The sequence below is a fragment of the Drosophila ficusphila genome, unplaced genomic scaffold (assembly GCF_018152265.1).
Source record: "Drosophila ficusphila isolate 14025-0441.05 unplaced genomic scaffold, ASM1815226v1 contig_436, whole genome shotgun sequence".
NCBI classification, from domain to species: domain Eukaryota; kingdom Metazoa; phylum Arthropoda; class Insecta; order Diptera; family Drosophilidae; genus Drosophila; species Drosophila ficusphila.
The window spans coordinates 1,411,906-1,436,410 of record NW_025064352.1 but is presented as its reverse complement, the minus strand read 5'-3'; the positions used below and the strand labels follow the sequence as shown (position 1 = coordinate 1,436,410).

At 39.6% G+C, this 24,505-nt stretch overlaps 1 protein-coding gene across 1 annotated transcript; it reads right to left on the bottom strand.

The window, feature by feature from the left end:
* Positions 1–23,228: 23,228 nt before the first annotated feature.
* Positions 23,229–23,998, bottom strand: LOC108098434. Its single transcript, XM_017201326.2, has one exon. It carries the CDS (start codon positions 23,931–23,933, stop codon positions 23,337–23,339), a length of 597 nt encoding a protein of 198 aa, XP_017056815.1. The 5' UTR covers positions 23,934–23,998; the 3' UTR covers positions 23,229–23,336.
* Positions 23,999–24,505: the final 507 nt, after the last annotated feature.

Sequence of the window (24,505 nt, the reverse complement as noted above, 5' to 3'; positions counted from 1 at the left end):
TGATCGCTGCTCCCAAAACGACGATCGTTCGTGCCAGCTTTCTTGCTAAACAATTTGCAAACGATTTCTAATAAGCGTCTTAAATTGTAACAAAATAGACGCGCATTTAGGGCCTTTTGTGTGCCTTCGCCTGGTTTTCGGTCTCTCGATAACAAAGATCGAGGGTATACAAAAAAAATAAAAATGGGAAAACGAAATAAAAAATTGTCGAAAACATGGACAGCAACAAAACGGGAGGGTAACTGCCTAGCTTGACCCTCTCCCTACCCAAAAATAATAATACAAAAATAAAGCAACCCATTGGGTCTTTATTTTCGATTATTTTATTTTATTTGTGCCAAATTTCGCGCTTGATCGGTGCATATTTTTTTTGTTAGCTATTCCGCTGTGGGTAGCGGGTCCAGTTAGGGTTACTATGATGAAGATCTTTGGGTTAGGCAGTCGACAATTTGACTGATTTTAGGGACCCCGGGTTGTGGTGACTTATTTATGGCAAATGAATATTGTGCCTTTAGTTTGCTTGTGGGAAAATATTCGATAGACGAGGCTTGCTGGGTTCAGTGAACTGGGCTGAAAGGATTATGGGAATCTAATTGATTTGAATTTAGTTTTTGGAAATTTATTTATATGTATTTACATATATTTATATTTATTTAACCTAGGATTTAATTCTAAATAAGGAACGCAGTTGAAATTCAGTTATCATTTTTATTTCATAATTTCAGAAAAAATATTGAAATAAAATAAGATATTTCTACTAACAGATCCTCTCTTAAATAAATAATTATGATTCACAGCTGATATGCCCAATCAACCGCACTATTTCGCATTTCATTTCAATTCGTTAACAATAAACAAATATCACTTTTCTGACGTTTTTCGCAACTGCAGCTGTCTGTCTGGTCTTCCACCTTTGGGGTAACCCCATAGCCCCCTTTCCCCCACCGATAGTGCACCACTTGGTGTCACTGATAAAACCCGAGGATTTTGGCCAGCAAAAAGCCAAGCAAGCTGCACCATAATAAAGCAGCTAAAAGTCAAACGACAACGCAAAAAGGTAAACAGATCGAAGCTTTATGAATATGCAAAGATAAACAAAGCGGAGGAGCCTCCCCCTTCAACCACCCACCAACCTGCGTTACCCTTTTGTCTATTGGGGAAAAAAACACTTTTTTGAATTTCAAATGTTTTAACGAGCCAAAATGAAAAACTTTCCAAACAAAAGGGAAAATACACACACAAATATAGACGATCGATCCAGAGCATAAAGTGGGGACTTACTAGGGGAACCGAGAGGGGAGACCGAGCGACAAAAAAGCGCAAACTGAAATGAAATTTAGCGTAAAAATGGAGATCTTTTGTCTGCGATAAACGTGAGCGTTTTGTTTGTCACGACGAGACGAAGTGTGCTTTTTTGCGCGATCGCCGGAATCGGATTTGAAATAACTCCTTAAGAAATATTTTAAGTAAGTAACTAATAACAAATTAAGTTTAATTTTCTAAAGCTCATTTTATAAATAATCAACAAAATTTCTACTTGGTGGAAATTATTAAATTACTGGTAAACCCTGGGGAAAAGCTGTCATAAAGTGAATCCCATTGTTTTGTAGATAAGAGACAGATGCACGAAATGCAGAAATGGAGCTACTATCTCACTCTCGCACATGCTTTGTAAGCTCCCCATCCCCCTTGCATTTCTTTGACAATTTCAGCTAATTTGTGTGAGCGAACAACAACATCGCAAGTGTTTTCTGCTATGTTTTGTTTTCTTTGGGGCCTAGTCCATTTGGGCGATAGAGAGGAAGAGAGATGGAGATACTTTGGGGCCAGAGCGTGTGTCTATGTAAGTGCGAGTGTAATGGTGAGTGCGTGAGTTGCAAGACAACGATATCATCTTCAAATGCGAGAGCGAGAGAGGTGACTCAGGTTCAAAGTTGTTGTTGCTTCAGCCAATTAGTTAGTGGCTCTGCGTGCTCCAAAAGTGGGCGGAAAAGGGGGAGGTGGTGTTGGGGAGGGGAAACAGGTGCGAGGGAGACAGCGTATAGACCAAGCGCAACAATTGTGGCAGGCAAAACAGCAGTTAACGCGTTTTATTGTCTGTTTGCAAGTGGCCACTGTTTACCTCTCTTTCCCCCAGCCCCCCTCTTTCACCATTACGCCTCCTAAGTTTTTTCTGCGAGAAGGAGCTGTTGGGTTTTTGGCTAATAATAAGCTATTTTTACTAGGCAATAAAATTTTATAGAAAGAAAATGTAAAAGACTATGTAAAAAATCTTGCTGAGATTAAAAAACAATAAACACATTAATAACATTTTTGGGTAAAAGAAAGAGACAAGAACAAATCAGAAATTAAAATTGGGAAATAATATGATATTTAGAATGGTGTTTTATTTATTCTATTCATTGTTCATCTTTCATTTAAAAATTTTAAACTTTTTTTTACACTTTTAATGACAGGATGTGTACATAAAAACATTTTTTTAACTTAACGGAAGTAGATAGAAAAAGCTAAGTTATCATCACCTGCTCTCCCCTCTTCCACTCACCTGTTTAGTTTATTTTTTGTGCTCAAGTGTGCGTGAGCTGTTTTACGTTAGTTAGAGGAGAGGGGAAACATCATGGCGTAGATCATTAGCGTAGATGGTGTTATTATTTGCACGTTTTGTGTGAAATGCACTCACTCTCCCTCCCACTCCCACTTTTTCCCAGTTCCGTCTCTTTCTGTGAATGCGTTTGCTCGATCAACATGAATAGATTATAGGCTATAGGCTATAAGGCCCGACTTTAACTGTTTGCCGTGGCTTTTGCCGTTGGCTCAGAATAAATGAATCTTCGTTAAAGTTTGCAGCTGGCAATTAAAACGAAAAACACACTTTCTTTCGCATTTTACGGTTGCAGTGGGTGGAGATTCCACTAACCTTAAGTAACTAGCTTCACATGATCTTTCACTCCAATAGCTTTAATTAAGTTGCACATGTTTTGGCTTTAATAAATATGGAATCTTCCAAAAACTGATTAAAAGCGGGTATATAATTAAGACATACATATTTTAAAATGTACAGATCCTTGCATTAAGAAAGATCATTTCAATCACCTGTGTGATGAATACAAATGTTTTTATTACCTACCTGATTATTAGGAAATTCCAAAAGCGGTTGTATCATAAAAATGTAAAAAAACCGCCAAAAAGAAAAAGTTAACTTATGATGCAGTTGGTTAGAGAATTTAAATACAAACGTTATGAGCTATGCCACTCCAAAATCGGATTCAAATTATAAAAATTATGCCAGATTTTTATTATTTTATTATTTTGTGTTTTTTAGGTTTAAATGAACAATTTCATTAGAAATGGTATCTTTGAGTGCTTTTAAGTAAATAGGGGAAGATAATTTTTCTAAAAAATGATCCCATCTCAATTACATAATCTCCTGTGCTTAGAAATCACTTTCCTTGTATCCCATGTCCTGTGGGAATCGCGTTTACTGTGACTCATTTCCATATCTTCCATATTTCCGACTTCCTTTGCCCCCTAAAATCCAGAATCCCCACCTGGCGGCCCTAACCTTCCGTCCTCCGGCAATTGACCCCCGATGTCAGTGGCTCGTCAAATCTACAAAAAGTGGAATAAAAAAAATTAGATCCTGCTCCCACACAGAAGTTCAGACTTCGTCACAAGGTGCAGTGAACTCATCGGCTACAACCGAAAATGGTATTCATATGCTAAAGATCCCGCTGCTCTACTTCCTTGCAGGGCACACATCAGATCAAATTACCAAAAAAAAGAAAAGATGGGACTGAAAAAAAACTCAAAATCAAGGCAGGAAAAAGAACCTGTTCCTTGGGTTTTCCCCCGCCTCCCTCGCCGATTTCCTCTGGACGTGCGCATGCATAAAGATGAGGGGATTCGGGATCGAGATTACATATGCTGGGAATGAACGCTGACAAGCGGGCATCATCGGAAAAATCGAAATTTCCCTTTGGGGTCATGGGAAATTCTGGTCCCAAGTCGGAAGTGGAAACCGTTGGAAAATCACGGCAGGATATGTTGTGGAAATGCAGCAATCTCGCCCTGTCATGTTTATTTATAATTTATGTTAATTTTCAATTCCATTTCAGCATAACAGGACTCTCGTTTTTGATTAATAGAACACACCTTGAAATAGAGAGAAACGTGTGAATTTCAGCTGGGGGAACTTCTCGCATCTCCAAATATGACGAATGTATCATACTTTTTCGGGGTCCCAATTTTCTGCCCCTCTTGACACATTCAATTCTTTTGCCGCTGGCGGCCACTTAAAATATATTTCCTAACAATCGACTCGGCACATGTCCAAATTGATGCCCTGGGGCATTGCTACCAAAAATGGTCTCATTTTGCGTATGTTAAATTCAAATTGTTATGATCCGTAAATGTCAAAAAGACACAGAGCAGCAGGCTAAAAAATGCGCAGAAGAAATAGCATTAAAATTCGTTAACTATTTTCTTACACTGAGGGGAAAATACCGAAAGTTAAAATTCAATATTAAATGAAAGATTGGAAATTGTAATATAGTTAACGATAACATATTTAGGGGAATTAAACTTTTTCAGTTTTTTCTATAAAATAATTTTAATTTCTTACATAAGATAAAGTTATACAAATTTAAGTGATTGTAACCTGCTTAACCAATATGGTTATCGTTTTTCCTCTCTGCACTTATGTCTAAATATATGTATAAACAATTGCAGACTATTTTCGTATGTATATCTTGTGGCGGGTCTTTTAGCAATTCAAATGCTTTCCTATGATTCATGATCGCTGCTTGTGGTTGTTGCTTTTGCTGGGGTACTACGTTTTGTGGTCTTCAAGGTCCATTGCTCTAAGTGCCTTCGAAAACCGCAAGATCAAGACTGGTCGGTCTTCCACCCAACAACCCACCCACCTGACGTCCCATCCTCAAACCTCCAGCCATCCAATCCATCGGTTGTAGATCAGCCAGAGGGCCAGAGGTTTCTCTTTGGCGGCTAAACGCTGAACTTTCTTCGCATCGAAATCGAATGAAATGGAATGGAATGAAATGAAATGCTCCTTAAGCTTAATTGTCTCAGGTTTTTGTCTTTTCTTCAATTTTTTACTCATTTACCGGCCGGGTTCGAGGTTACGCTGCTCTTGGCCCACAGGTATTCAAATGCTATGAAAATATTTCTGGTATTTCTGTAAACAGTGAGACAAAAGTTATACAAAAAGTTATACATTTTAAAAAAACTATAAAAAATAGAATTCCGAAGTGACGTAGAATAAATCAAATTTTTTTGAAATACAATTTAAATAAAATAATACAAACTTATAATAACACAATACAATTTCTTATATAATTGATTAAAATGTTTCCAAACTTAGAACGAAAATTTTATTTTATTTATAAGCACTTCCTAATATTTTACCTCATGAAATTCATAGAGATGGCCCCACAGTCCCCTTTGGCAAATAGAGCTCCCATATTTACATTGGCTCTGAGTTCATTTGAATTCAGAACAATAAACAAAAACCGGGGGCAAGAGATTTCAAACAATTCATATATATTTCTTTTTTCATTTCTCCAAAAAGCCGAGCTTGAAATTGGTTTCGATTGTTTATGCATTTTGTAGCACACACAGTTTCCCCCTTTTCCCCCTTCAATAAATGGGAAGCGAGAAGCGGGGTGAATTCTTAAAGCCAAAAGCCTTCCACTCCATCAACATGAAAAGTGAGCTCGAGCCAAATTCAAGATATTCCGCTGAGTGGGCCACAGTGGCACATCAGCAACAAAAACAAAACTGATTTCGAAAGATGCAGCAGCAGCTGCCTAGTGTGATGGCTCGATGGGTACACTGGCAGAAAATTATACAACTTGGGAGTACTTTAAACCTTAATATAAAAAGCAAAGGTAAAGGTTTAATTTATTAAGATTTTTGCAGTGTTAATTTTAAAAGTTTGTAAGCTCCCTTAATTATCACGAAAAGTCTGATATATGTTTTTAAAATTGAAAATTCAATTCTTCAAAAATCTATATATTCGATTTTACAATTTTTTTGAATATCATACATTTGACAATCTTTTGCTGGTGATATCTGACATTTTTCGCAGTGCAGGGGATGCCTAGAGCTTCGGTCTTAACCTGGCCAAGTGAAGGGGCCCGGAGGGGGCAGCACCCCCGCTAGGCCGACAGCTGCTCCGGCTTTCGAAAAGAGCCAAACTGCAGCGGAGCTCAGGAGACGTCGGCTTGGGAGGCAGCAGCTTCCATAATTTCCATGCCAGTTGTCATAATCAAAAGCGTTATCTGGTAGCTAACAGCCGCATAAATTTCAAGTGGTCGGGGAAGAGTCTTCGCTGCCACCAAGTGGCCCACCGACTCCAAGTGGATTTGCGGTTGCCTTTGGCCGCATCAACACATTGGTAATTACGAATGTGGATCGCTCTGCTGTTCGGAGCAGCCATTGGCTTCTCCGCAATAATGACAATAAAGAAATTATAACAATAACAAACTAATAGTGAAATGAGGCGGCGCAAGAAGGGGGACCCGTCGAATCGAGTGGTGGAGCGACTTTCGCCTATCCGATTACCTGGAGCTGCCAGAAGAGATCGGGACCGAAGCTCGGGGGGCTTAGCCCAGGGCATCTGCGATGGGGTTTTGGGTTCAGGTTACCCGCGAGGAAGCCCAGACTCAATGGTGGCCCTTTTATCATTACTGCTTTTATCGCCATCCATTTAGCTGTGCACTTTTCCTGATTGTCCGTAATCATTTTGCTATTAATTTACAAAACTTTTTATTACCCATATCCCTGGTAAATAAAAAAAGGATAGAAAATATAAAAAAAAACCATATTTAGAAATATGTATATTTACTATTACTATTGAATTAATCAAACATGAAGGTTTGTAATTTGTAGCGAAACTTAAATGTATGCTTTTTTCCAGTTCAGTTTTTTTTATTATACTAACAACAACATCTAAAAAAAAGGATCGAAAGCGTTCGTGTTTTCATTTTCACCTCTTTAATTTTATAAAGTAATTGAAATCTAGGCGAAGGCTCGGCACGCGTGATTTCGATTTTCACTGCCTGATACTTTTAAGGAAATGGAAATGCTGGCGAAATGTCCATTTCGGCGTTTCTTCGCAGCGATATTTCCTTAAAAGATCTTTTGCCATTGCCGCATGGAGAATTGTAAGTGAAAAGTTCAAATGTCAGGCAAACAAAGGAGACAAAAGATCGGGGCGAGAGAAGAAAACGAAAACGGGCAGACAAAAGGTAAAAGTAGGGGAAAGAATTGGCAAGCGATTTTTTATGCAAATCATAAATTCAGCCATGATGGAGACACCCAAAGCCAGACTCAGACACCAGAAACAGAAACTCTAGGCAATCGAAATGAACCACAAATTGATTGGGAAGCAATGACGGGGCATTTGACTGATTGACTGGCTGAATGAATGACTGACAGATGGACAGATCGGGCTAAATTTTGCACACTTTCCCAGCCGAGAAGTCCAGAAATAATTAACAATTCGTAGAGAGCTAATGCCAACACGGTTTAATTTCATTCCGCACAAAAGAAAGCTTCGGGTGGCGGTGTCTATTACTAAAGCCACCTTCTGCCCCTTGGCCCCTTAACCCAACCAAACCCCTTTCTTCACTGGAAAAAAACAATATTTAAAAAGTAATTTAAATATAAATTAAAATAACCATGTCACTCAAAGAATTATTAATAGGGAAATAAAAGTAATCAAGATGTTGGTATCTTACAAGTTGCACATCGAACTTTATTCACATTTTTGTTAATAAACATTTTCATATCTTGTTTTCTTTGAGTGCACCCTTAAGACCTGTTTTCGCGGTTGACCTGGCCCAAAGCCGGCAAGTGGGCTTCAATAGAAATTAGCAAATGTGTCGCATCATTAGCCACAAGTTGTGGAGTTGCGGAGTTTCAGCGCTTGTGTCTCTGATGAAGACCCTCAAGTGAGTAGTGAGTAGTATTCCCCCGATTCCGTCGACATTTCTCTGCTATTTTTTTTTGCGGTTTGAGGCGCCGGATTAGCCGCATTGAGGATGCGGGTCCGATGTTGTCTGCGGTCCGTTCGAAAATTTCACCTGAGGTCTCTTGATGTGTGTGTTATATAACCCCGATTTTTTTTGGGTTGGGTAGGTGTTAGCCTGTTGATGGCTCTGTGATTTATTGCGTTATGACAGTGGGCTAAAAGAGTTTGATTTTCGGGGCTAAGTGTGTTTGCCTTTGCGAATGAAAGTGGGTGAGTGGCGGTTTCAATTAGAGCTGTTTCCTCATTTCCATAAATTCCTTTTTTTTCCTCGCTTTATTTTTTTTTCTTCTGTAAAATCCACCCACTGCCAATGTGGAGCTGGAGCCTTTCCAAACGATAAATCTAGCCTCTCTCTCTGTGAGCTATTTGATCAAATATATTTTCACACTTGCCACATATATCAAGGTACGAAATTTGCACTACAAATGATTTCAACACCGAAAGGCCGCCGGAGGAAGTGGACGGGCAATGCTGAGTTATGGGAAACACCAAGCGCAAATGTTCTACAAATTTTTCCAGCCCAAGAATTGTGGCGAAAATCCTCAAAAAAAAAAAAAAAGAAACAAAAACTTGTGGCATAAATCTCCTGACGCCTTTCTTCTGGACGGCGCAGGCAGTAAAAACAAAATGCTGCATAATTTCGTGGCAGCGCGCCCGCCTTTCCTCTCAAATGGATTACAATAATAATTTTTCATATGCAGATTTTTGCGGTACTCTCCCCGAACAAGTTGCCAGCCAGCCAGCCAGCCAAAGCCATGAATAATATTTCATCACGGGCAGGGGCAGGCGATCCTGTCTAGCCTACGCCTGCCATCCTTTTTCTACAAAAGGGTAGTCGAGTGGGCAACGCTTTGTTTGATGCACTTGAAGGCAACTCAGCGACGCCAATGCCAATGCCAATATGTTCCAGCAAATTTGCATCATTGCCCCTCGCGATCCACCCACTTCGAAGTACACTTGAAAAAAGGTTAGAACAATAGAGGTAAATAAAAATGTACTATAATATCTTAATTCTGACTTACATTTTGGGTAATGTTTTGACTCTTCTTTTGTAAACTTCTCTAAGAAAAAGAAAACCATTATTGAGACAAATAAATAAATATATATTTCTTTTTATTAAATAGTTTAGAGTGTAAAGTGGCCAAGCGTTATCAACGCTGACGTTGGCAGCGCAAGAATTATTATGCTCTCCGCTAAATATAATAAAAACAAAACCACAGACGGAGGAGTCCGCGACTCCGATTGATGGACTTTAAGTCAAAGTCAAGTTGGAGTTCAAGTTCTGGACCGCGACGAAGACGAAGTCGATGTCGAAGTGGAAGTAAATGTAGAAGTAGAAGTAGAAGTAGAAGACCCGGAGCCGTCGTTCTTCTTCTGCATAATGCAAGTCGAGATCAAGGCAGGCCTCATCATCATATTGCCAATAACGCAATGCAATAGATTTATTGAATTATTGCTTTGGCCGTGGCAGGTACATGGACTCCAGACTCCAACTCCACTCCACAGTCCACTTTGCTGCACTCCACTTTGGAGCTCGGGGTTTGTTTTTTTCGGTCTTTTGGTATTGGGTATGGGTATGGGTATGGAAAAATGCTTTTCGAGTGGGTGATAAATCCAAAGAGTCGGTCGCAGAGTCATTATTCCAAGCGGCCATAAAAGAAAGCTTTCCCGAGTGCTTGACGTTTGAGGCAATTGGGCAGGAAAATGCAGGAAATTGAAGGAAACCTCCCGTCTCAGTTCCAATCGCCTTGATAAGTCCAATTAAAGTTGCCAGAAAAATGGGAGGCCTTTTTTTCGCCAGCATTTTGGCTCAATCATAAGCAAATAATCAAGCCATAAATTTGACCGTTCAGTTGGCAGCAGTTTGATTTTCTTTTGACATATTTTTGAAAGTAAAACTTGGGAAATATACAAAAATAATTTGCAATTACCTTCTGCGCCTTGAGAGACTTTTTCGATGATTAACTGCTTTGACCTGAGTTTGTTCTAGATTCTGACAGTTGAATTGGATTGGATATAGGTGAATTTATTTCGCCACTCGATGGTGCCCTTTTACGTTTTTTGGGAGCCACATTTACATGATTACTTGAGAAACCTCTTTTATAATATATAAATTCAAGTATTAAACCCTACTATTAAACCTTTCAAATAAGTTTAAGAAAATCAGCTGTCTCAAAACCAGAGAAAAGTGATTTATTTTTAAATGTATCGGCTTCTTGGTTCTTGGCAGCTTTCAAAAACAGGTTGTGTGTTTAATTCCGCTCGGACAGGTTGGACATTCGAAATTAAACGGCCGGTGGAGTGTTGAATTACGGCGGACAGTAGCGAGTGGCGATCTTCAACTTCGACTTCATTAGGAAACTCTGATATTGTTTGAATGGCACCGCCAAGAGCGGCATAATTGGACTCCGAATCACTTCACTTTCCCACTATGACACGGCAATAATAATTGTGCTCCCGATATTTTGAATTTACGACTTTTACGGTAGCATTTGGGTTTCGGTGGTCCACAAAAAAGCGATCCAATCCAAAATGTGGAGCAAAATGTGTGAGTCACTTTTGTGTGATATAGTGGCCTGCTCTCGATCCGCAATTAGCCGCAGCTTTGTTATCACTCATTTGCATTAAAAACCCTCTCCAAAGGTGCTAATTCAGCGTTTTTTGATGATTTTAATTGTGACTTGACCGCAAATGGTATCATTTGTTGGCATGGTGAGTTAATGATAAACAGGAGTAAAATAACGTGTCATTGATAAGTGACGTGGTGAATAAGGGGATTCAAATTGGAATTGATGCAGTTACTCAACACTCAATGTCCGTTAAAATTTGACCATTTCAAAGCACTCCTCTTCCCACCCTTGAAAATCACCCACCACACTAATCCCATTACATCTCTGGATAGATACCGTTAGAGTTTTCCTTTTCTTATTTATCAATAGCAATTTTAATTAATTTGTGTAATAAAATCGCTGGCATTTGTCGGTGGACTGAGTGAAACTGTTTGGCCAACAAATTGACAGGTACAAATGCATTTGCGACCGGAGTTCGTGGCCTGTTTATGATATTTTAATAAGATCGGACGGACGGTCATTTGTTTGGCAATTGACAGTTTAGTTAGTTTTTGGCCGCGCGAAATGTGCAGGCACAGTTAGTTTTTACACGAATCCGGCATAGACTATATATAATAATAGTCGCCGGCGCAACAATCGAGTGAGATATTTAGATTAACAGGTTGTTTTCATTACGATTCGTGCTTTTTAACAAGCAAAACGTGCACTTTCTCCGCACGCAGAGCCAATAATTTCCGAATCGCTTGCTCCACTCCACTTTTTTTTATACAGACAACGCGACTCCAACCTCGAATCGGAACCCCAGACTCCTACTCCTGGCCCATTGGATGCGATCCAATCCGATGCGCGATGCTGGAACAATAGGCCATAGTAACCAGGTAACGCACTGAGAAAATTCAGCAGTGGTTTTCTAATTTACTATTTTATTTTCAGAATATCTTTTATGAAGCTTTTAATCGAAATATTCCCAACACTCCATGAAATGCATTTCAGTAATTGAATAAGATTAATACATATATTTTTAAAATTTTTGAAAATTTTAATTCTTATTGAGAAACTTTTGTTTCAATACTTTCTTTTTAGGATGCATGATCATCTTATCCTAAGACAATAAACTGATAACTAATTTAGTGAGTAGTACGGATTATTTTCTTTCAGTGTAGTAACAAACTTTGGATCTCAGCGGTCGCCAAACATCGGCATTAACATTAACATTGACTTTACACGACTTGCCGGCGATCTGGCATTGGTAGCTTCATATTTTTATTGTTGTTTGCGCATCGCGCATAAAGAATGTTTGCATTTTGGGATCGTGTCTGCGTCCTTAAGACTCCCCTTTGGTTACTCCTCTCCATCTTCCCTGGCTCGGTTTTATTTTTATTTTTTCCAGGGGGGCTTCTGACAAAACGCATCTTTAAGCCAGTATGATAACTACTCGGGGTATGCAGAATTTCCCGTAGAAAATGTTGAACAAAATTTGTAATACTTAAAAAAAATGCAATTTATTTTTAAAGTATTATTGCGGCTTTATGGTCTGCCTTAAGATTAATAGTAACCAGAAATTTTGGCTCAACCATAATTGTTTTTTGAATTCCTTTTTATACTGCCAACAATTCCGGAACATCTTTAACTAGAGTATATAATCTTCGCTTTATCTTGATGCCATCGGCTACTTACCAGTTGCTTATGCAAATAATGGTCCCTTGTCTGGGTCACGTTTATATGTGCTGAACGTTGTAAAGTGTCAATTTCGCAGATGCGCAATTCCCCGGGAGATATATCAAAGCCAGAACGTGCAGCTTATGTCATAATCTCGGACAAAAAGAAAAGAACCCAGAGGAGGCATCTCGATGCTTGGTGGCTTGGTGTTAATGTGCCATGCAGCCATGGATTTTCCCACATTTTGCTTAGCTAGTTGGCCCCGGCCATTGGCCATATTTATGGGCATTTGTTTGGCGATGGCTACCGGTTGTTGGCGGCGGCTGTTGTTGTTCGGCACTTGTTGCCCAGCCCCGGCTTAGAACAATGGGATAGTTTGCATGTTCAATTTCCACCATTTCTACAAGACTTGCATAATGAGGAGCTGCTGCCGAGTCGAAGAAGAAATGCGAATCTTTCCCAGCGCCAAATCACGACCCCGCCAACGAGCGAACAAGAGCCGCCAATGAGGTAGCTAAATGAGCGCGGCTGGAAAGTTAACAAATTGCTGCTTTATTACCAACATCTCACTTAAACAAAGGCAACCGTGGTGCTCCCAACTGATAGATGTGGCCAACAACGAGGCAAACGAAGCAACGGCGAGCGGCGAGCGGCGGAGTGCAGAGTTCCAAACGAAAGTCAACCCATTAGGATAACTATCGCGTGAGAGAGAACCAGGCGGGTGTGGGTTGCAGGGCCGAGATCCTGACTCGCCGATGCGCAGCTAAGTGGGCTAAAGTAATGGGGCAACCGTACCTAAAGCGGGGGCCACAACGCCGCCCGATCTCAGCCAGAGTTGGAGCGATTGCCGGCGCGCATGCGCAATAAACAAACACGCCATGTTACCGTTGTCTGCTCCGCAGCACTGTGGAAAACAAGGTTCAAAATCCTACTTAAAATCAATCGAAACTAGAAGATATTGTCATACAGAGAAGCCTTTAAATTCTGCTAATAATTTAACAAACAGTTTAAGTAGTAATCTATATACATACACAATTTTGATTGGTAACCGATGTACAAATATTATTTCATTTTTAATGGTGAAGTATAGTATTGTACTTTTCCATTTAAACAATCCATAGGTTATATTTTAAATAATAATATTTTAAAAATTATTATTCCAGAAAGATTAGTTGTGAAATTGAGTATTAACTTTTGATCCCATGGTAAACTCTTTTCTGGCGTTGGAAGCTTTATTGTTTTTGGCTCTGCTGGCTTTCATTTGGTGTCAGCTGGTGGGAGTTGCGCTTGCCAGAAATGAAATAATAATTATTATTAACTATTAGCGGTGCTTGGTAGTAGCCACAGCCAAAAAAAAAAAAAAATAAAAGGGAAAAACTGGGAGGGGAAAAGCAAAGAAGAAACCGAGATGGTGAAGCGCCTTAGCCAATTGCCACCAGTTTGCCAGTTTGGAGCCGCTTTTGATTGTTTATGACCTTAAGTTGTCGTGCCGCAGTGAAAAGGTCATCATTAGCCATGGCATGGCAGCCAGGCTCTGGGTTAGTTAGGCTCCAAGTCCTCCAGTTCCTCCGAACTCCGCTTTTTTTCTTCTTATTTTTACGTAGAGGAGGCGGCGTCTAATTTGTGGCCGCCGCTCAACTTCTGTTCGCGTTTTGCCACGGATGGCGGCATTTTCCTTTTTGCTTCTGCCCGAAGATCTCTTTCGGGTCTGGCTTTGATTTTTATGATGTTTTAATTTGTTGCACGTTGCAGTAAATTTGCTTTATGGCTGTTTAATTTTATAGCAGGACGGTAACAGGTTCAAACTGAGCTTTGATTGGAATAGGTTCGAGCCAGGGGTAATATGCCAAAAAACCTATTAAAATATGTGATTTATATAATATGGGAATGGCTGGAATCGTTTGTCTTTTGGGTTGGAAATGGCGCTCTAAATAATTTAGTGTTTATTTACCATTTATAAATAGATGTTTAGTTATTGCAGAGCATTTTACATATTATTCAAAATTAAAGCTTTTTTTATAAACAAGAAATTCGGCTTAAAAGCCTCAAACTCATTTTAATGGACTTGTCACTGGTCAATGCCGCCATTAATTATATTTAAGTTGATTTCAGTCCTCCGAACAGCAAACAAAAAATAATAAAAAGTATCAAAATGACAAATAAAAAAAACGGAACCCATGTCGTTGACAAATACCCGAGGCACGTCACTCAATTTTAACCTGTTGCATGTGGCGAGGCTCTTTTGGAACACACCTATAAACAAATGATCCAATTGTCTTCTGCATGACTTAATAATTTCGATTCTTCTGAAACAAATTTTTTCGAACGAATCGAACGACGAGAGAGGTCGAAAAGGAGAAAAACAAAATTAAGCGTGACGAAATCTTTTTGATGTGGGAAATGTCGCTTTGAGTCAAACCGACAAGTGTGTCCAGCAGCCGAGATATAGAATAACAATATCTAGGAGGGGAACTTGAGACGCACAAGTTGGCCATGTTGCTGGGATTAGCCTGAAAGCATTTTTCTCAATTTTTTTGATTTTAATCCTTATATGCTTTATTTTGGGTTGCTGCTTTTTATTCTTCCGTCTCTCGTTTGAAGTTCTGTTGGTAAATATTTTTTTAAATGTTGTTTTGGATTTCTGTTAATTGGCGGCGACATGTGTTTGTAGATGGGATGGATAGGGTCATAACTTGGCCGTAATTCTCTTGCCGCTGTGGTCACTGAAGTGTTCATTTTGTGTATGAGGAAGTATCTAGTCGGGGGATTTATTCGAGGCGGCCGAACATCAAATGGCTTCGGAGTTGGGATATTGAATAATTTTGGGTCCGTTAGGTGATCCGCTTTTGAGGTCGACACAGCCTTGATGATGTGTTGCTTGGATTTCGTCAAGCCACAGTAATCAAACAAGTGATGGGAAAGTTATTTCGAACGGATTATAATTGATGAATAATTGTGGCGATGGAGGGAAAGCTTCGAAGTCTTATTAAACATACCTTTGATATACAGTTGATCTTCTGTAACCTTTAATTAAAAGCATATATGGATTTTGGATTCAAATATACTATTTAAAATCATCTGCTTTATATTTTTTATTAATGTCGATCTGAGCACCCCAATAAAACTATGTAAATAGCAAATCGACAATAGAACATTACATTTATGAATGTTTACTTTTTGTTATACTCCATTAGAGGCATTAAATCATTTAAGCCTGCCTGCGGCAGGTTTCCGCTCAAAAGTTTCAACTCTTTTTTTTCCCCCTTCCACATTGAGACAATCCCCAAGTCGAGTTCTGCAGTTGCCGGTGGATTGTTATGACTAATAAAATGTTAACATGCAAAACATTCGCGCTAAAAAGAGAACAACAGCGAAAAAAATGTCAAAAGCCAGCGAGTTTTGTTTGGTGTTTCTTTCGTTTGGTCGTATTTTTGATTACGGGCCCACACGACGCTGTTCCTGTCCGGAAAGCCAGTTCTTCTTGTGTGAAAGATCAATGGTCAACTGGGCAGTGTTGTGATTGCGTCTGTCGACCGCCTCACCTGCCCCCCACCACCTGCTGCATGATTCATTGGCCTGAGTTACGAGGCTGTGCCAATTCCCTGACTGATTTCTGGCTTTCGGGACGCGTGCCTCTTATCAGAAGGCCAGAATTGCAGAGGTATTCCGCACAACGGTTACTGACAGCTCCCGGAAAAGGAAGAATCGGAGAAATCCCAATGGATTCGATCCGCAGCCGAGATGTTTCATCAATTTTAAAGCCATACACTTTAATTTCAAGTTATAAAACTTAAATTAGGAAACTAATTTAAGTATTACAATCGTAGTCTAGATAAATATATTTTTGTTCACGTTAACCATTTAAAAAATATTTATACACAAGTATCAAGGCTGTATATCTTCATTAAATGATGCTATGTTTATTTTACCATTAATTAAAAATTGGATAATCAACTGCTTTGGCTTAAGGCAATTTATAAAATTTTTTCCTGAGTGCAGCTACCGAAAAGGAGGAGAAGTGAAACCCCAATGGGTTTTAGGTTGTGTGTTTTCTCGGGGATATTGCCCAACAGAAGGCATTTTGGGGCAGCTCGGGTTACTGCCCATTTCCAGGCCCGTCGCTTTCACCTCATTCTCTCGGCTTTTTGGTCTATTCAAAGGGCCGCCAAAAGCTTCGGATTTTTCCTATCAATTAAACCCATTACTTCGCCCCGTTGCAGCAGCCGACTCAATTAAAACTCATTAAACCATTTACCATATTCATAAAATAACAATAAGGCGAAAAAAGCGCCACGCCGCCCAGTTGCATGATGGCCATTGGAAATGCAGCCCGAAAATAAGAGCCAAAGCCAAATCCCTAATGCATTTGTCATGAACCTGCCTGGGTCAGCAGACCCTCTTTGGCAGCTTCAAACACAAATCGACCGACGATCCGAGATATTCGACCTGCTCTCCATTGTGCACATGATGAGGCTGGGACCCGCGACGTCGGAGATTTCCGACCGGGGGAGATTCCACAGACCTCAACCCCGTTGGCAAGTACACGCTAATGGTCAACAACTACCAAAGCAATCGAGGGTCAATCTTTGGGTTTAGGGGTTCGAAAAAGATATACCTTTTATTAAAGATCTGTTAAAAGTTATATCCCCTCTAGAACTTAAAGCCTAAATACTTTAAAGGAAAATCGCATTGTTCAATTAAACTTGTATTGCTCATCAAACATATTTTACGGATCAGTGAAGAATGATATCCTCTTTAAAAATTAAAGTTTTCTTTTAACTTTCTTTTGTTCATCAAACAGTTCACAGCCACAAAAAGTATGCAATGCTTTCTACAAACGATGAGAAATTTCCATCATTAATGATATGATATCTATTATTTACATACATCTAATGCAGAATATGTTCATTATACCCTCTTGATACCCTAGTAAAAAGCAACAAGTATGCTAACTGCAGCAAAGTCGCCGGCGCACGCTGCCAACATTATAAAGAAATTGTAATAACAATAATGGCTCAATAATTTATTGATAAACCCCGAGAGTTGAAGTCGCCGTTTGAAATTGTAGGCAGGTCACCTTAATTCTATCCATGTATACAGATACTTATATCCAGATATAGAGGTATATACGTATGTGTGTTGGTTTGTGGACAACGGTACTTGATTTGATTTTTTTGGTAACTTCATTTCATGCGGAGAGTGCAGAGAAGAGAGCGCGTAGTGGTAAGACAAAAAAAAATCGTTTAGCCAAGAATCGTGACTCCCACATTTTAACCCTTAACCCCGGCCACGAGCGAATGAAGTTAACTTTTTTTTTTTTTTTTTTTTTGGGGCCCCGCAGTTCAAGCAACCGCCACAAGCCAAAAGATAGAGAGAGAGGAGAGACAAACCCCAGTTTTGGCCGATTTTTGGTGGCTTTCTTTGCCGCATGGAAATATAAACGAAAATAAAACAGGAGGTATCGATTTGTGTATCAACAACAATAATAAAATGTATTACCTTTACCCTTTTTTTTTGTATTTTCCAAATTCTTGGTCTCAAAATGACAATAAATCATACTCAGCTTTGTTTCGGTTTTGTTTTTTGCGGAAGGAGAGCTTTCTTATATAAGGAGTTTGGTTGGGGCACTTGCAACTTTGTGGCACGAGTCGGTGCATTGTGTGGTTCCAAGGATGTTCAGCCTAAAAAAGCCTTCAAAATGCAATATTTTTATCTGATTGAATATTTGGAGCTTATAAGACTTTCGGTTTACTTAAAAATATTTGAATACATTTTACATATCAACATGTTTACAACCATAGCAGTTAGTTTTTACGGCTTTTAATTATTTAAAAAGCGACATATTTTTTCTGGCTATTTCCCAAGGAATTTCACTTATTCTTTAGCTTTGTTAACCCTTTCTTTTAAAACATTTTTGTTAAACATCCCAAATACAACCCCTGGCATAAAAGTCGGACACTTCAAAAGTATCCCTTGCAGCACTTGTTGCATACTTCGCCGAATCCTCACACATGCCGAGGTGTAAATGAAAGTCAGATTTACGCAATTTGCCTTTGGACATTGCGTTGGACACTTGCCAGGGGTTTTTGAGGGGACTCTAAAGGGGGAATCCCGGGGACAGGGGATCGACCATCGTCAGGGGGTCTCTCATTTTTATGGGTAGCAGCGACATGCAAATTGTGTAGGTAACATTTTTGAGCGTGTTCTAATTTACAAGCGAGTGGAACCGAAAGGAGCCAAATTCGAAGCCAATCACGTCAGCGTTTGCCAAAGCGAAGGAAGCCGGCAGAAAGGTGGCCCCAAAATTTTGGGGGGGCCAAAAAAGGGGCGCCGATCGAGAGGGGTTCGCACAGGTTACGTGCTTGTAAATTCAAATTTGGCTGCGTTGTTGGCCAGCTTGGCTTGTTTTCGTGGTTCATTGAGCCGTGTTCCGTGCATAAATTAATGAAATATGAAAAGGAGCTGGCTCGCTTCGGTTTCCTTCGGACCGCACACAATGTCCAACATGGTTTATTAATTCAATTTGTGCCTAAATTAACGTGTAAGTGGTTAATATTGAGTTACTGCACTTACCGCGGTAACGTCAACCGACAGAAATCAAGGGAATCCATAAAAAAAGTAAATATTTTCGAAATTTCGCAGTTCGAAGTTTACAATACTCTTTGGAAAAGATATATCCCTTTATTGGTAGAGTTTATCCAAGTCATTTAAAGGATTATTTTGAGTTACTACCTAATATCAAGCTATCTATGCTATTCTACAATTTGTGTTGATAAATTTAATAAGATGTATTCTGTGTACAAATGTTAATTCAAGGAAGGCAAAAAAAAACAAATACCTTCTTCAAGAGTATAATCATACAAAGTATAAAAGATCAAGAGCAAGAGCAACAGGAGAGTTTCCTTTTTGCCTGTTGCGTGTGCCACTGCCATCGTTTTGGGCATTTGGGATTTGGCCACGATTTGGGTTTGGTTTTGCTGCAGACATGCGTTTTTGATATGAGCATTTAGATTATTGCCTTGGTGTGGCAATAAAATGAGCGGAAAACGATAGCCAGACACGGATTTGGATGCCTAATGTGGAGCACTTGAATTACGATTGCGTTTCTGATACACACTCGGTGTTTTGCATCTGGCTTTCGAAAACGTTTGTGTGGAATCGTATCGAAATCAATCAAATGGGATATTGACAGGTCGGTGCCGCTTAAGCCGTTGGTATTTTTTACCTTATCGCCGGGCCCATGTGTCGCCATATCTTTATGCCCATCTGGCGGCAATTTTCGTGCCTGAGTTAAGCACTCGCTTAACGCCCCCATAAGCCTTGACTAATTGGCAAGGAAATCGCTTTTCCGATAACCATTATAAAAGCCTTCAAATGACCAAGTATTTCTGATTTTTTTTCTCTATTTCGGTTTGCCTTTAGCCACGCAATTGCTGAAATTGTGACAAATTTAAAAACATTTTCCAATATTATTTATCGCGTGGTGTACGCATGTTGAATGCACAATTCACGCAGGCAGTTGCTGTTAACTTAGTTTGGGGGATTTGTTCGAAATCGTACGCGAAAATCGACAACAAGCATTTTGTCTAGCCTGCCATGTTCGATTTGGCCTCAACTTACTTTTTGGGCCAAGATTTATTCGTGGGGAAGCGAACTGCGAAGTGGGAGTTGTGGTTTCGGTCAATGGCAATAAGAAAAGGCGTATGCAAATTAAATTGATCAAATATGATTAACTATTAGATCAATTTTGATGGTTTGAAGTTTATTGGACTTGGATTCGACAAATTACTCAGGCTTTAAGACTTATATTTACTTCAATTTACATTTTTGACAAATGTTCAAGAATTATTCAAGAATAATCTCTGGAATTTATTGATCTCCTTAAAGCCTTATCTCTCGAAGCGTTTGTCAATTCTTGAAGTTAGCATATCCAACATTTTGGCAATCCCAGCCATTAGCCGCTATCACAACTGAGAGTCATGACTGGGCCATTAGACTATTAGACCATTAGCCACTTCTTTGGGCAACCCTGACATCTGCCAAGCCCCTGCGAAGTCAGTCTAGTTTAGCATTTGATTCATGGGGGACCACCACCCGCGCCAGTCCAATCAGCAAATCATTAACAACTAATTAAATTATATAAAAGAGCCATTAATTAAGCCTTAAACTCAAGGCGGCCGAGAATAGATTTGCCAGCGTTTCCCTTTCACTTTACAAGGAAACAGAATCCGATCAACAAGCGGCGAACAAATAATGACAAGAACTTTGCGCTAAACTTTTGCACTTTGACACCCAACTGTGAACTCGGCCCACTCCCGTACCCAATAAACCTTTTTTTTAGGCACGCTTTGTGCGGCGGCAGTTGTAAATATTTAATAACTACATTAATAACAGCAATGACAACGGCAGCAGCAGTAATAACAACAATAATAACACGCGCTGCAATTTGCCAGAGCAGCAATAAAAAAAACTACCGTTTTTGGCCACGTTTGCTCTCAAGTCAAAGTCGGGCCTGAAACTCTGACTCTGTGACTCGACCACATGGAATGAATGAATGTCATTAATTTGACAACAGAAACCGTTAAATCAGCAATTCAATCACCTGGTCAGAAGCGGATTTGCACACCGAGAAAAAAAACCAAGAAGTGCTCATCAAGCGGTTATTTTATAAACAGTTAAAGAGCAAGTGCGACCTTTCCCAAACATGCATATAATTTAGCAGTCATTTTTGTGGTGTGGCCATGGTTAAAAAGAACGGTGCTTATTTAGGACGTAATTGAAAGGAACTATCAAACCATTAGTCTCGCATTTAACTATAATTGTTATTATTTAATATTATGCTAAAAATGTAAGACCTGTGGTGTTTTTTTCTCCCTGCAACGGCAAGTGGTGCGACAAAGAAACGGTTCTCGCTTCGGTTTCTCGCGGGAATCTCTCTCTTTCTGTTTCTCGGACTCCTTTTATTTCGAGACGGCGTGAGTCTTAAATTACCAACCTTGCCACAATTTCAATGCGCATTCGCATTCGAATTTGTTTGCGGTAATTGGCCTCTGAGTTTGCCATTTTAGTGGCTCAAAAGGGGGTGGCGGTGCGGATCGGTGGGTGGTGAACTGGGGGTCGGGAGTCCAGCTGTTGGTGGTGGCTACTGAAACCGCCGCACCCACCAACGATCCGAACAAATCCAATAGCAAAAGCGGACCTGTGTACAGTGACTTGGGGGTGGCATAAAATGGTTCAGCAATTACCTTTTTGCCTTGCTTTTAATTGTTTTGCAGAGTATGCAGTGTGAATATTCTGCTAATGCATTTTATGAAACTATTATATTTAGTTTATTAGTTTAGTTTATAACACGAAACTCCATGAAGCCGTAAAGTTTTTACAGTTTGAATCTTAAAAAACTTTATTATCATATAGGATAACTGGACTAGTAATTCGGCTTACAGATTGCTTACAACACATCCCATACATATATCTTACTTTATTACACAATCAAAAAAAAAAAACCTTCTTATAAATATAAATATGTATATCTTCCCAGGCGGTGTGATTAAAAAATGGTTTCTTTTTAATCGTAACCTAAAGGTTTTGACTATACCAATGGAAATTCCAGTTTAAGGATCATAAAATATTACCTCGGGTTATTGTTCAAATCCTGGTTTATGTGAAATCTCGTCAGGTGGGTTAAATGTTTTAATTAAAGCTTTGACCACTGTGCGAGGGAGTTCGCCTTTTGCCTTTCAACTTTTGTGACTGCTGCTACAGGTGTCTCCAGTCTCCGATCTCCGGGTTGGCGTTCTCCTCTATTCTCCCCCGTGTCAATGACAGTTCAATGTGCCTGGTTGATGGTTGTTTCTGCCGTCGTTGTTGCCGGTCTGGCAACAGTTGTCGCACATGCAAATCGTGACTGTTGTCCATCACAGTTCTCCGGCGTTCCAGAGCCTCGGCGGAGTTGCCAAACTTGCCAGTCAGTCAGTTTGTCAGTCAGTCAGCCAGTCAGTCGTCGGCTCTGTAATTTTTTGTCGCTGCTCTGTTGATTTTTTTGGTAGTTGCACATGCGGCCCGAGTGATTTGTTTAAGACGTTTTGATTGATTATTGGTGCGCATGCGCCAAAGCGACGACAAAACTGCCGAAACCGTGTAAGGAAATTTTTAAAATATTTTTGTAATGACCAATAAAGCTTTTTTTAAATATTTAAACTTTCTCGAAAAATCTTTCACCTTTTTATTTGAAAAGGATTATAATTTTTTTGGTTGAATAAGATAAGTTTAAATACTTTTTAAAGGACTTTTTATGATAAACACCTTTTAAGAACTGATCTCATTTCTTTGTTGCCACATCTTTGTTTTGGCTCAGTCATGCGCCAAAAAAGAGCCGCTTTTATTAATTATTCTGACCCAGAAATCGTTCAAATCGCGGAGTATCGGAAATCTGAGAACAGAAACCGAAACCAGAAACGCGAACAACGAAGGTGTATGAGTTTTTGTTTTTTAGCTCGGCGCGCGTTTGTTGTCAGTTTGAGTTTGAAATATTTACCACCTGTGATGAATAACGTTACATTTGCGTTGATTGTTTTTTATCCGTGATTTATCGAGAAGTTCGAGTACCAGCACCTCCGCCGATGGCCATGCCCACATAATGCTGATTACTCAGGTGTCTGGGGTGCGTGTCGGGCTTGTTTTTTTTTTCTCTGATTTTCTGATTTTCGAATCTCCTCCTCCTCGAGGCCCGTGTACCGTTAATTAATTTGCAAGTCTCTGCCTCGTCGACGTTTTTTTGGTGTTGTCTCTGTTTTTGGTTTCATTATGTGTGTGTTTTAGCCGGAATTTGTAGTGCAAAGTGCACACCGGGTGGCATTCGTCAGGCGATTGGATGTGTGGCAATGGGTTTATGCGGGTCACAGATTGCGCGAAGAAGATATCAAGACAACATTTGAAGTCAGAAAAAATAACATTTTAAATTAGATTTTATAATTTTGTAAAACAATAAATAAAACCACTTCATTATCATAAAACATTTAAAGTCAGCTTGTAATATAATTTTGCAGGGATTTTCGTTACTTTTTTGGCTTGTTGGCCAATCGGAACTTGGATATGATTGGGGTGGCTCCATTGGACATATTCGGGGTAATCATCGTGGCTCTGGAAGTGGGTGGTGCCCTTGGAATGTTTGAGGGAGCAGGTGAAGGCAGCCCTGGTTCATTTTCGGTTTTAGCCCTTGGTTTCGGCTTATTCGTTTTTAAAGGTTGGAATTTTTGCTTTTGTGGTTTTCTTTTAATTCCCGGATTCTGGCGAGTTGATATATTTCGAACTCCTTGGGCCAAAGAGTCCTTCAGCAAGGATGCCGTTGGAACTGCTGGTGAAGCTGATGGCAAATGGGTGGAATTGACTGTCATTCCATGCGCACTAATGGATCGACTAAGAGCTTCTGCTTCCTGATTTGTCTCATGTTCACCCTGCCGCATCAAATTGTTGATCCTTTCCCGCTGCAAGCGTTCCTGAACCATTCGATTCCGTTGGGTGGAACGGATAAGTTCGAATTCCTGCCAGAAGTTGAAACTGATTTCCGCCGAGTTGCGGGTAATTTCAGAACGCATCTCCTGGGCCAAATTTCTGTCCCGCGGAATTTCATCCCTGTTAAATATACGCGACATTGCAATCTTGGTTTCCCAGTAATCGAAATCCTTTGCTAGAATTTGGAGTGAAGTATTCTACTTGAAGGAAATATCCTGGTTGAATTTGATGTGAAAATTATTGAATAGGAAAAGGTAAATAAATTTATATTTTTATTAAAGAATATATTTTTATAATTATTTAAACCTATATTCATCACTTGTAAATTCAAAAAAAATATTGAAAAATATTTGTGAAATATTACATTCTAATATCACAATGGCAGAAAAATTTGTCTAATGGCTTTTTGGGACTTCGGACATTATCCGGGCTGCCCGGCACCACACTCACTTGTCTGCAGGTTGAAATGCCGTCTTGGACAAACAAACAAAACACGGCACTCGAACATGACGTTCGTTGTCGGGAGGCGATTTTGATCGATGTGCGTTTTCTAATTGCTGCCAACTTTCTTCTTAATTGTGGCAAGAAAAATGAGGCCCGTATCGAAATGGCATGAAAAGCACAACGAAAACAACAACAACAACAACAAGAAAGACGATGCCAGGTGGGGGAGAAATTGTCTGCATAAAAAGAATATTATTTGGCTTTGGGT